This window comes from Lichenostomus cassidix, chromosome 4A, assembly GCF_008360975.1.
Source record: "Lichenostomus cassidix isolate B80296 chromosome 4A, HeHo_3.0, whole genome shotgun sequence".
Taxonomy (NCBI): Eukaryota; Metazoa; Chordata; class Aves; order Passeriformes; family Meliphagidae; genus Lichenostomus; species Lichenostomus cassidix.
Genome location: NC_139485.1, coordinates 1,083,479 through 1,096,380, shown reverse-complemented (window position 1 = coordinate 1,096,380; position 12,902 = coordinate 1,083,479). Strand labels below are relative to the sequence as shown.

At 52.3% G+C, this 12,902-nt stretch overlaps 1 protein-coding gene across 1 annotated transcript in view; it reads left to right on the top strand.

Annotated features, from left to right (window-relative positions):
• The window catches only part of ZNF185 (zinc finger protein 185 with LIM domain), a 40,704-nt gene that overhangs the window by 820 nt on the left and 26,982 nt on the right, over positions 1–12,902 (top strand). Inside the window, exons 2-8 of the mRNA XM_085059982.1 lie at positions 8,753–8,827; positions 9,155–9,290; positions 9,923–9,982; positions 10,851–10,889; positions 11,097–11,171; positions 12,121–12,189; positions 12,689–12,769. Coding sequence (XP_084916108.1) covers positions 8,803–8,827; positions 9,155–9,290; positions 9,923–9,982; positions 10,851–10,889; positions 11,097–11,171; positions 12,121–12,189; positions 12,689–12,769 — 485 coding nt within the window. The 5' untranslated portion in view covers positions 8,753–8,802. The remainder of the gene's footprint in view (positions 1–8,752; positions 8,828–9,154; positions 9,291–9,922; positions 9,983–10,850; positions 10,890–11,096; positions 11,172–12,120; positions 12,190–12,688; positions 12,770–12,902) is intronic.

Here is a 12,902-nt window from a genome sequence, read left to right as displayed (position 1 = left end):
CCGAGTCCAGGGAATGTCACCCCCATTTCCCTGTCCCACCCCTCTGCTCCAGCACAGACCCCTCTGGGCTGGATTCACCTGGGCCGACTCTGAAGGAGGGATGTTCTCCCCACTCAGCTTGATCAGGGTGCTGTATTTAGGATATTTTATTTATTATAAACTTAGCTATTCATCCAGCCAATGATTCTACATTTCGTCCCCAAAATGTATCAGGATATAAGTGGAAGTTCCAATTTCCACAAATGACAGATTTTAGCTTTCTTTAAAAAAAAAAAAAATGTGTTTTCTTGGGAAACCTTTGTGGTGTCTCTGTGATGTCATGAGGCTTCAATGAGCCTTTGTCCTGCTCTGTCTGTGGGTCAGCGACACAAACACGAAGCTGCACCTTTAACACAAAACCCATTTTTCCTTCCTTTTTCCTTTCATCTTTGGACGCCAAGGCTCAAGGTCAGCGGCCTGTGGGTGCGGTGAACGTCCTGCACATCCTCCCTTTTAAAGACAGAAATTAGCTGAGCAATTAGGAATTCATTCCATGTAATTAGAGCAATGAAACTGCACACCCAGGATGGTGAAAATTCGTTTGGAGTTTTTGGCAGTAGCAGTAGTGAGTTTTGGTGATGGGGGTGGTCCTGCTGGGAGCTCCCAGCACAGCAGAGCCCTGGGATGATCCCTTGGGATAGGTAGGTTTGTGTGCAGCTCTCATGAAGTTTGTGCCCCACTTTCCTGCCTTCAATAGCTCAAAGCTTTGCCAGCTTCATCTGGATTGGATTTTTTTTTTGTGGGCTGTGTGGTTGGGAGTGAATGAGAGGAAATTCTAACTGTGCACTTGCAGCTTTTCATGTGTTGTCTGGAGCACGGCTGGGACGTGTCTGAGTTGCTCCTGTTCATGAGCTCTGGGCAGGCTTCCCCACCCCAGCTGCAGGTTTTCATCCCTTTTCCCCATGTTTGGGGAAAAAGAGGTGGTCACTGTGCTCAGGTCACGGAGACAAGATCCCAAGGGAATGTGGTGCTGGGATGAAGCTCCTCAGAGCTCCTGCACTGCCCCCCAGGCTCGCCTGCAGCCACAAGTGGAGTCACAGGACACAGGCTCAGGACAGAGCTTCAGGCTGGACATAAGCAGGAATTTCTCCCAAGCACAGGTTGGACTTGATGCCCTTGGAGGTCTTTTCCAGCCTCAGGGATTCTGGGATTGTAAGTGCTTGGTTCATATTCCAGGTGTGCTGGACCAGGTAGCTGTGAGCTGTTGTGTTGCACAACCCCCAAGAGTTGATTTAAGGTTGGACTGTTTCAATTATTGAATTCCTGATTGTTCATAGCTTGACTTCAGAAATCTCCTGGTGCTTCTTAAATCTCCCCAAGTGTGTGTGGAACAGTGTTAAATAGTCACTGCATGGAAAAAGGGAAAGGCAGGAATCAAAACCTGTTCCTTCAGAGCAGCTGAGTGTTGTCTAAAATCATGGAATCCCAGAATGATTTGAGCTGGGAGAGACCTCAAAGCCCTTCCCATTCCACCCCTGCCATGGGCAGGGACACCTTCCACTGTCCCAGGGTTCTCCAAACCCCATCCAGCCTGGCCTTGGACACTTGCAGTGATCCAGGGGCAGCCTGTGCCAGGGCCTCAGGCTGTGGGTCTGGACTTTCAGGCTGTGGGTCTGTCCCTCAGAACCTCCTGCTCCAAACATATGGACTCACCTGGGTGCAGGAGGTGGGATGAGATCTTCAGGTTCAGGTTGTGAGGTCCCAGTGGGGAGCCTCAGGTACAATTCCCATTGCCCCTTGTATCCCCAAGTGCAGACAGTGGGAGAGGAGTGCCCATCCTTCCCAGGAATGGGATGTCATCCACATCAGAGTTTAAAGGTGAACTAAACCCAGTTTTAAGAGCACTGGCTTAAAAATGTCACAGCCGCTGGGCCCAGGTGCTGCTCCAGCCTAATCTGCCTTGAGCTGGGATGGATGGCAGGGGTTAACATGGAGCTGGCAGGGATCATTCCAGCTTGGGTCCAGCCCATCACTGCTGTCCCTCCGCAGCAGATCAGGTGTCAGGTGACATCAGAGCAGAACAGGGACAAAGTTTGCATTGTGTTCTCTGGCTGATGCAGAGAAATCTGAGTCTGTGCCCACACAGGAGGGAGTGCTGGGGTCTGGATCAGCCATCAGCTGGAAAACTGCCTGCTGGGGCAGGGATTCTGTGCTAAAGTAGAAAGGAAAAGCCTTCTTTCCCTGGCTCTCCGTCCCATGGGTTTCCAAAAGCTGGGCTCAATCTGCTGAGTGTCACATCAAATTCCCACTTTCCACATGGGAGTGGGGACCCAGCCTTGAGTTAGGGCTCTTTTTCCCTCTCTTGCTTTAGGAGGCTCAAAGGAAGGAGGTTCAAACCTCTTGCAAGCTTTAAGTACATTTTAATTTGAGGCTTGTGAAGGTCAGAACAGGCATCAATTATCCTCAAACCAGCAGATGTTTCCGCATGACTGCCCTGGGTCCTGTTTGCAGCTGAGGGCCTTTGGGTCACCAGCCAAGCCCTCCATTAGTGCCCAAGCTCCTGGGGGGAAATGAGTTCTGTGCTGGCAGCTGGGAGCATGGGGAGCACGTGAGAGCTCCTTGGAGAGCTCCAGCAAGGCCCAGCTCAGCTGGCGGGAGCCTGGAGCTGCCACTGGACCACTGTGGGACCTGGATCTTTGTGGGACCAGGATAACCACGGGACCTGGACCATAGTGGGACAAGGATCATCATGGGACAAGGATCATCACAGGACCTGGACCACTGCAGGACCTGGATCACCATGGGACCAGGATAACCCGGGGACCTGGATCATAGTGGGACCTGGATCACTGCAGGACCTGGATCCCCATGGGCAGGACAGGATCACTTTGGAGTCAGCTGCACAAAACCCATGGGCTTTGGGCTGAGGGAAGTAACCCTGGTGAGGGCACAGGTTGGCATCTATGGAAGACCTTTGTGTCAGGCACCCAGAGTTTAACTCCTTGCTTCTGGATTCACAGAGTCGTCAGGGCTGGAAGGGACCTTCAAGGTCATCCAGTGCCATTGCCTGGACAGGGAAGGCAGCAGTGGGACCTGGGAGTTCCTGTCCCAAAAGGGTCTGACTGAGAGAGCCTTTCTGGGTGCAGAGCATTGCTGTGCCTCTCACAGGGATCAATCAGCATGGAAAAGTGAGCACAGAGCTCGGACATCACAGGGACATCCCATCCCAAGGCTGGGAAGTGAGGCACTGGGAACAGGGGTGCTCTGACCTGGGCTCAGTGGCTGGCCTGGCTGTGGGGACAGTTCAGGAGTGTAAAGACAGCCGTGGTGCTCCCAGGAAAGCTTGTTTACGGGATCAAAGCAGCTCTGCTTCCTTTTCCCAGGGCATTCCCTGAGTCCTCAGAATTGGCTCCAATGTCGGATCCAGCTCATCCCCAAAGCACACGGAGAGCAAGGTACTATTAGGCACAAAGGGGCCATTACCCCAAGTGCCCTACAAACAGCAGGTTAAAAAAACTTGTTATTACCATTTAAAAGTGTCTCTTGAGCCATCAAAAAGGAGGGTGGCTGGCAGGGCTTCCTCTGGGCAGGGAAGAGGAGCTCCTGTCAGCCTTGAAAGAACAGCTGGTGTTTCAGCTCTTGCAGGGTAATTACAGCTTTTTAAGTGCTTTCCATGGAAAGCAGGATCCTTCCCAATTAAGGAATGGGCTGCTGATTTTGGGCACTTGAAGGGTTTATTAGGGAGGAGTTGGTGTGGCTGTGCCTCCACTCCCCAGGGGACAGGAGGAGTGGGCAGGGACAGGTCACCTCTCCAAGGCCAGTGGCAGCTCCATAGCCTAGGGCACAGCTGGAGATTCTCCCTCATTCATCCCGCAGGCTGTGATCCATAGGGATCACTCCCTGTTTAGGGTAAGGAGGAGTTTGTGGGGTTAGAGCTGCTATAAAACTCCAGGGCATGGAAAGAGCCAAGGCAGGACAGGGACCCCGTGGAGCCCAGAGTGTGCTGAGCTGGGCTCTGCCCCAGAGCACCTGAATATTGACATCCAAACAAGCTTCCAGCTCCCTTTTCCTTATTAAATAGTCTGGAATTGCCTTCCTTACTTAATAACTTGGAATTGCTTTCCTTCACGGGCTGAGGAGCTCTGGAGTGTCCTCAGTGGAGTGCTGTGCCCTTCCTGCTGCAGCCAGGCTTGTCCCCAAAGCCAGGGGTCTCTGGCTCTCAGCAAAGCTGCTCAACACCTCAGGGCTTCCCAGAGGAGGGAACACCTGTGTGTGTTGTCTTGGTGGTGTTCCATGCCTTTGAAAACAGGGATTTTGGGTTAGTTTCATGGATTTAGGCAGCAGCTCCATTTGAAGGGTGCAGTCTCAGGACAGTTTAATGGGATTTTGCTCCTGTGCAGACAGGACATTTATTTCCTGTGCTGCATGGCTCATGTTGGATGCTCTCTCAGTGGGAATTAGCCATTTTTCTGGATCTTCTACTGCCTGGGATATCCCAGTGCTACATCCCAGAGGTTGGTATCCAAAGCTGAGCACTGGTTGCATTTTTCCAGCACACAGGATGAGGGACTGATTGTACCAAAACCATGAGTCTGAGCTGGCCCAGAAATCACAGATTATTCCAAATATCAGAAGGAATATTGGAATATCAGCTGGCTGTTGTCTATTTGCATTGCACAGGGATGGGTGTCCAGTGTCCTACATCTTGGTGCTCCTCACAGGGAAGGGCTGGAGAGGGAAGCAGCTGGAGGTGAGGGAGGCCAGCCTGGAATTCCTCTGGCTCTGCAGAATTCAGAAGATTAAAAACTGTCCTAACCAGGCCAAATCCATCCCTGCTGCTCCCTGGAATCACCCCCAGGCCAAATCCATCCCTGGAATCAACCCTGCAGAGCTGGTGGAGAAGGGATCCCAGCTTATCAGCAGAGGTTCTCCCAGGAATATCTCTGGGATGATCAGCCTCACCTTCCCGGCACACCTGTCCCACAGCTCCACCTGTGCATTCCTGAGTCCTGCCATCCCCAGCAGGGAGAGGCCCCTGGGATTGAATTGCCTGGAAGTTGGGCACATCCTGACTCCAAAGGGGAGAACTTGGGCAGAGGAGGTGGATTGGAGCTGGCTCTGTCCAGGGTCACTGTGTCACCTCTGCCCCAGGTAGCACCGAGGTGCTGAAGCTGCCCGTTTCTCCACTGGAATCCATGCTGGAATTCCATGTTGGGAACATCCTGTGCAGTCAGAGCCTCAGTGAGGTGCCAGCCTGTCTGAACCTTGACCATGGAGATCCAGCAAGAGGGAACAAGAGGGCTGGAAAACAAGGAGCCAACAGGAAGAAGGTGGCAGTGCTGGGATGGTTGAGCAGCATCCCTGGGATGGACATGGAGTGATGGGGAGGTTTGGAAGAGCAGAGCTGTCCATGTGTGCTGTCCCAGCAGGATCCCATTTGGGATAAGAATTGAGTGCTCCATCCTGCTCACCTGGAATTCCCTGCTGCCTGGTCCAGGAGATCCAAGACAGTCTCTGCTCCTGGGGCAGGAATTCAGCACCAGCACTGATGAAGGCACTGCTGGCCACCTCTGGGAATTCCTGCACAACACTGCCCTGCTGAGCTGCTCCCAGACATATTCAGGAAGGGAACAACACTCCTGGAGCAGGGACAAAGCCTCACCTCTTGACTGGGAGTGGAGGGAAGCAGGGACACATCCACTGGAGTGGATGCCAGGGGCATTGGAGCAGGTGTGTCCTTGGGATCGTGGGAAGATAACCCCCAAATTGCCGGTTTGGGCTGCATTTGGTGAATCTTTAACAAAAGAAAGGGCTTCTTGGAGGCTTTGGGGTTGGTTTTTTGGCTTGGAATGTGGTAAGGAGACATCTGGAGTACTTTGGGAAGGCTTGGCTGGCAGTGATGACCCTGATCCAGCTCTGGGTTGAGACTGGCACCATTTCCTTCTTCTTTCTCAGAATTAGCAGCACTGAACCCTTTCAAGAATCCCTGCAAGTCCCACTAAGCTTTTGTTCCCAAGGAAAATGAAATTAAAATCACCACAGGGTGCTGCAGCCATGGGGACCCAAAGTGCCCAAAACACACAGAGATCCATTCCCATCTTTTCTGCCTCAAAGCATCATTTTTGCATCATGGAGTCTCCTGAAATGCAATTTTCTCTTTTTTCCTCTTGTTTTGCCACAAGTCAGATTTCAATGGGATCTCAGGGAAAGGTTCTTCCCCCAGAGGGTGCTGGCACTGCCCAGGCTGCCCAGGGAATGGGCACAGCCTGAGGCTGCCAGAGCTCCAGAGTGTTTGGACAGCCCTGCCAGGGATGCCCAGGGATTGTTTGGGTGTCTGTGCAGGGCCAGGATTTGGATCAATGATCCTTGTGGGTCCCTTCCAACTTGGGAATTCCATGGCTCTATGATTCCAAGTGCTGGGCTAATGTTTGGGTGGTGTTGGCCAGAGGAGGCCAGGGAATGCCATGGAGATTCACACCCCTGGAATCCCATGGAGAGGAAAGGATTCCTCCTGGGGACAATTCAAAGCTCATCCCAGCACAGAGATGCTGTTTGTCCTGGCAGGAATCTCTGGGGAGCAGGGCTGTGTTTGTGCAGTCCCTCCCAGGATGGTGTGGGCTGGGAAGAGGGAAGGCAGTGCCAGAGGAAAAGGCTTGGCCCACGTGTGGTTTCTGGCACATTTTTCCACCCGTGCCACCCTTTGTGGATTTCGGGGGTGGATTTGGTGAGGGAGAAGGGAAGTTTCTGTTTAAGCAATGGAGGTGTCATTTCCTTGGCTCCAGCCCTTCCCCAGAATCTTTCCATGTCCCTACAAACCTCTGGTTATCCTCTGAAAGTTTATATGGTCTGGGGCCAACCACCTCCAGCTTCCAAATACCTCCATTCCACGGCAGCACAGAGCCTCTTCCTGCCCCTCATCTGCCCAGGATCAGGAATGGATCAAACTTCTGGGACAGATCTTTTCCATGCTTCTTATCCTCCACTTACTCCAGCTTTACTTTGTCCTGGAATGGGAGAGGATTTAATGAGTGAAGGAGAGCACCAAGTGCAGCTCAGAGTTGCAGTTGCCAAGGGGGAATCAGGGAACCATGGAAAGGTTTGGTTTGGGAAGGACCTTAAAGCTCATCCGGTTCCACCTCCTGCCATGGGCAGGGACACCTTCCACTGTCCCAGGCTGCTCCAAGCTCCATCCAACCTGGCCTTGGACACTGCCAGGGATGAGCATGAGCTGAACCTGCCTTGATCAGGTGCTGCAGGTAATGAAGCAGCTCCAAGGATTGGGATTTCTTTTAACCCAAATTTTCTAGATTACAGCTCCGTGCTCCTGCCAGCTGCAGCCATGTCTCCCACTTTTATAGGAAGATATCCAAGTATTTAGAGGCTCCTCATGGATATCTAGAATGAGTTTTCATTTCTCTTTAACAAGCAAATCTATTAAATCTGTGCAGGAAGGAGGATTTGGAAAGGATAAGGAAAGAGGAGGGCTGGCTGCCCGGGGTGGGAGCTCATTAATGCTTGGGAATGTTTGCAGAGGGAGAGAAGCCTTGGGGAATTGTTGATGATCCCGATGGGAAGAGGAGGGGATGAGCAGTGGGCAGATCCCTGGCTCAGAGAAGCCAGGGCAGGAGGCTTTGCCAAGCAGCAATGCCATGAGATCAGCACTCAGTGTTCCTGGCAGGCATGTGGCTTCCCGGGAATACTGCAGGGACAGGCCCACCAGCAGGGAATAACAACCTCAGCTTGGATTCTCCCAAACAGGGCTGGGCCTTCGTATTACTGATTCAGAGTCGTTCCAGAGTCCAGGAGAGAGTTTTGGCAAGGGAAGACGGGGGGGTGGTAAAAGCTGGAAGGTGCCCATGGCAGGGAGTTGGATGTGGATGAGATTTAAGGTCCTATCCAGCCCAAACCATTCTGGGACTGGTTTTCTCCTCTGGAACAATGGCTCATCTTGCAGCTTCCATAAAAAAATTTGGAGTGAAAACAGAAAAGAATAATTTCTGACAAACATAACCAGGTGGTAGATTAACCTGAGTCCTTCTCACCCCAAAACACTGGGATTTTCTGAGGCATTTTCTTTCTTTCATTTTTTTATTAAAAAAATAAGGTTGTCTTGGCACAACCTGAAACCAGCAGGGTTTCCCCTGACTTTTAGTTTATGGTTGGTTTGGATTCACCTACAGCACTAAATAATCTGGAAGTTCCTTGTCTTGGAGGCTCTCCAAGTGGGTACATCCAGGAGTTAGGAGTTCCCAAGGTGGTACACCCAGGAATGTTTTGAAGGAGGGCCCCAGCTGCTGTCAGAAGCAAGAATGAACCCTTTGCTTCCAAAACAGGAGTGGGAAGATCTCTGATGTGTCCTGAGGAAATAACAGATCTCATTATCAACCCAGATCTCTCAAGAGCCTTCCTGTCCTGCTCCCACCTGACACAAATCCCAAGGATGCTCCAGGAACCTCAGAGTTCTGTAGACTGCAGAAGGTCTGGCCCACCTGAGTGGCTCTGGGCACTTTTGCAAGGTCTCCTCCACTACTTTTCTCCCAGACCTGGAAAAACACCTTTGGCATGACCACTGGGCTGGATTTGATTTTCCCTCTCCTCAATGCTGAAGGTTCATGGAAGGGGAGAAATCCCAGCTCTGGTACAAAGCCAGGGTCTCCCCATGCTCTGGATTTTACAGCTGTGACACTGTGGCTGTGCTCTCCCCCCAACATTAATGCCACGGTTTTTATATTGGAGTTCTTATTTTGCTTATCCCTTTTCCCACTTTTTCCAGGGACTTGTTGGCTTTGAGCAGTGGCAGAAGGGGAAGGTGCTGCTGAGACCATGATGTCCCTGGGTGTCACTAAAGGTAATTCCTTCCTCTCTTGGCTTTCCTCTGCCCAGCTGGATCTGGTGGAATGTCTCTGCTGGGACAGGCCAGCAGGGAGTTCTGGCAGGCAGGAGTTTCACTGAGGTGTGAAAACACTGCACAAACCTCTGTGATCCATGGGGATAAGCTGATCCTGAGGTCTGCATGGCCACATCTCCATCTTCCATCAGCGGTGGTGAAAGACTCACCCAGTGCTGGAATCTCTGGCAGAGAGAGCTCCGTGCTGGGATAGATCCCATCTCCTCTGCTGATCCCAGGGTCCCTGCCTGCCCTCAGCACCTCCTCCTCCCTTTCCCTGCTCTCCAGGGGGGCTGATCCCACCCTCGGACGAGGATCGCCGCAGGATCATCCGGCAGATGAAGGTTCGCACCACCCTGCGGGGGGACAAGAGCTGGATCCAGCACCACAACTCGGATGAGGAGGAGGAGAAGAGCAGCCCCCTGTGAGTGTGGCCACAGGAACATCCCTTTCCCCTTCCCCTTCCCTCATCAGAATTCCCTGAGTTGGAAGGAAGCACTCAGGATCATTGATCCGACGCCCAGTCCTGCCCAGGACGCCCCAACCATCCCCCCTGTGCCTCAAGCAATGTCCAGAGGCTCCTGGAGCTCCAAGTTCTCTGGGCACTCTGGTCTCCAGCTGCACAAAATGGGACAAGTTTTGGGGTCCCCGTGGTGCCAGGCAGTGACCCTGCCAAAGGAATTGCTGCTCCTGTTTGTTTCTGATGAATGCAGGGTGGGGACAAACTGACAAATGGCTTCTCCTGGAGCTGGGAATTCAGCAGCACAAACTGATTGGAAGTCTCAGAACTCCAAAGTGTTTTGAAGCCAGATTGTGCTTCAGCATCTCAGAGTGACAAACTCAGGGCAGACCTGGATGGGTGGGAGTTTAGGAGATCAAACAGCTCCCTGGATGTCACCCAGTGGCCTGTGCCAGGAAACACCAGTCTGCTGCAGCTCCTCTTGGAAACAAACCCAATCCTAAATCCACCTTCTCCTCCCAGTCTCTCCAAACCCATCATTGCCACGTTCAAAAGTCCCTCAGTTAACGATGTCCTCGTGTTTTCTGTCCCCTCAGGTCAGGACGGGCCAGCGGGGCACCCCCAGCCCCCAAAGCTGCTGCTCCCCAGCAGGACAGGTAATTCCAGAGCCCATCCTGCTCCTTCCCTGCTGTGCTGTCTCCCAGTGTCCCCTCGTCACCTCCTGCTGCAAACACAGGCCAGCCCTGCTCACAGCTGTGTCTGACCTTGCAGAGAGCATGGATTAGCTGCTCAGAGCTCCAGCTGGATGGAGGGAGGTCTTAAATGCAGAGCAATGATGCCTTTGAAGGGACATCAGCTCCTGTGCTGGTGACACCCCTGAGTGCTCCAGGCAGAAGTCCCTCAGGGCAAGGGGAGCCCTTGCTGGGGCTGAATTTGGGTCAGAGCACAAGAGGTCTTCAGAAACTCAGGAGTTTGTAGGAAGAGTGTCCTGAAATAACTCTTGGGAAGAGCCTGGCCTGTGTGAGAGCTCTGCCAGGGCAGTGCCATTGCTGGGGGAGCTCTGCCCTCTCCCGTGAGCAATTCCCTGCTTCCCTTTCCCTGTGCCAGCTCTTCCCACTCCTTGTCAGACAGTGCTCTCCAGAGGAGCCACGCTGTGCTCCCTTCCTGGCAATGCACCCTCAGAGGAGTTGCTGTGAGCTGTTGATTTCCAGCGATAAAACAGCCAAGATCTCTGTTACATCTAATTTCCCCAATCTGCAGCCACAGAGCACTGCCAGCATGGCCAATTTTAACTGGATGACTCTAAAATTCACTTTTCCTATAAAAAATCTTTTCTAGAGCTTGTTCTGATGATCACTCATTTTTTAAAATCCTTCCAGATTTAATCCAGCTGTGGGATCTCTCCAGGCCTTTTTAGCTGGATTCTCTGTTTGACATCCACATGGATATTCCCCTTTAATCCTGGTGCTGCTGCTGTTGGTTTTCCCATGTTTCTTAACTAGCTGATGTCTGTTCTTTGCACAGGTCTTCTGCCTCCAAACCCCAGTCTGGATACCTCATCAGGTTGGTATGGAATGGGAGATATTTGGGCTGCAGGGGGGGGGGAACTGGATCAGGAGCAACAAGTAGGAAAAATATTCCCTCCTAGGTTCTATTAGTTGGGAACATCTCAGTGCTCAGGGTGAGGAGCAGTCCATGGTCTCACAGGTGGTTTGAACTTAGCTCCAAACATTTTCCAGCCAGAAATTTAAGCTGCCCTTCCCTCCCCAGGGGTGTGTTCACCAAGACGATCGATAAGAGCTCGTCTGTGCAGGATTCTCCACCTCCCAGTCAAGCACAGAAAAAGTACGTGTGTGTCTTCTCCTCCTCCTCCTTCTCCTTTTTCTCTTCCTTCATGAAAATGAGATTTTAAACACTCATTTCCAGCCATCCTCTTGCTTTGGCTGGTGCTCATGGGCTTCCAGAGCTCCCCTAAATTCCTACAAAATGCTGGAAGATGTTGCTGTTCATTCTACAGACGTGGGAAAAGACCAGGCATCAAACTCTGTGTTTTCCTCACCACAGCCTGGGGTGTCAGGGGGCTCTGAAAGACTCACCGACCTGGGGTTAATTTGGGAAATAGTTTGGAGTGGGCAGCAGATCACAGGGAATACTTGCAAAGCTGGAATGCTTAATTTTGATGGTTTAAGTGGGATTTTTGTGGGTTTTTTTTAACCTGTCTTGTGCAAGGCACAGTTTATTCCAATAGGTCAGATCTGTGCATGGCTCTGATCTGAGCAGGTGCCCAGGAAGTTGTTTCTCATCCCTGGAATTTCCACTGGGCTAGTGGAAGGTGTCCCTGCCCATGGCAGGGGTTAGGATGGGATGAGCTTTAAGGTCCCTGCACACCCAAACCATCCTGGGATTCTGTAGTGGCTCTGTTGCATCTCAAATGAAACCTTTTGTTACCCCATTTTCCCCCTCGTTCATCTGGGGAGAAGGATGATGCCCCAAGGTGTCTCCTTCCTTCCCCCTCGCTGCTCCTGGCATGGAGTAGCTCCATCCCACAGAATGGTGTGTCCACAATGCTCCAACAACTCCCAGTGGCCCTGGGGAAGCAAAGCAGATTTCAAATCCCAGTCCTAAATCCCGAAAGAAGGCAAATGCTGCCCTTTGATGAAACAGCATTCCCTGAAGTCAGAGTGGGGACATTTGGGATGACCCTGTTTTCCCCTGTCCTGTGGAGCTCCCCTGGGGAAGAGGGTGGGGAGGAGTGGGAAGGTCACATTCCCAGTGTGGTTTGTGTCCCCTGCAGCACTTCCCTGAAGGGACAGAGCCGCTCCTCCTCTGGATACAGGATGACCACGGAGGACTACAAGAAGCTGTGAGTGTGCCAAGGGAGCTGCTCCTCCTGTCCCTGCTCAGTGAGGCCCAGGGGTGCCCGTGGAGCTTCCAGAGCTTTTGTTGGAAACTGAAGTGATTCCCGAGGCACTGTGAGCCCTGAGGTGCTCCTTGAACTGGCAGTGGCCTTTGTAAGGAGGGAATTTCAGCACAGAGCACAAACTGGGAGCTGGGATTGGAGCATTGCTGCACTTCCTGAAGCCTGGAGAAAGGGGAATCGCTGTGGCAGAACAGCCCTGGGGGCATTTCCTGCCCAGCTTTTCGTGTCCCAGCCTGTGGCTCTGGACTGCAATGTGTTGTGGCCCCTGGGCTTAACCCCCGGACTAAGGAAACAAAATCCTGCAGGGACACACATGGAAAATACAGATGTCTTCCAGGGTCTGCACCATTCCCTTGGATTCACCTGTGTTTTGCTCCTGCTGCTTCTGCCCAGCCCCAGCAGCAATTCCCTGACCCTGGCTCTCCCCTCCCTTTCCTTCCAGAGCTCCGTACAATGTCCGGCAGAAATCCGTGGATGGGGATGAGGAGGATGTGCCTTTTTCTCCGGATGAGCACAAGAAGAGGTGAGGCCTGGAGGTGTCTCTGTGCTCCTGCAGGGACAGTGACAAGTGGCCTCGCTCTGGCCAGGCTGTTCCATCCTGAAGGGTTGGTGGATCCAGGCATGGATCAGGGCTGGTTGCAATCCAAGGATAATCA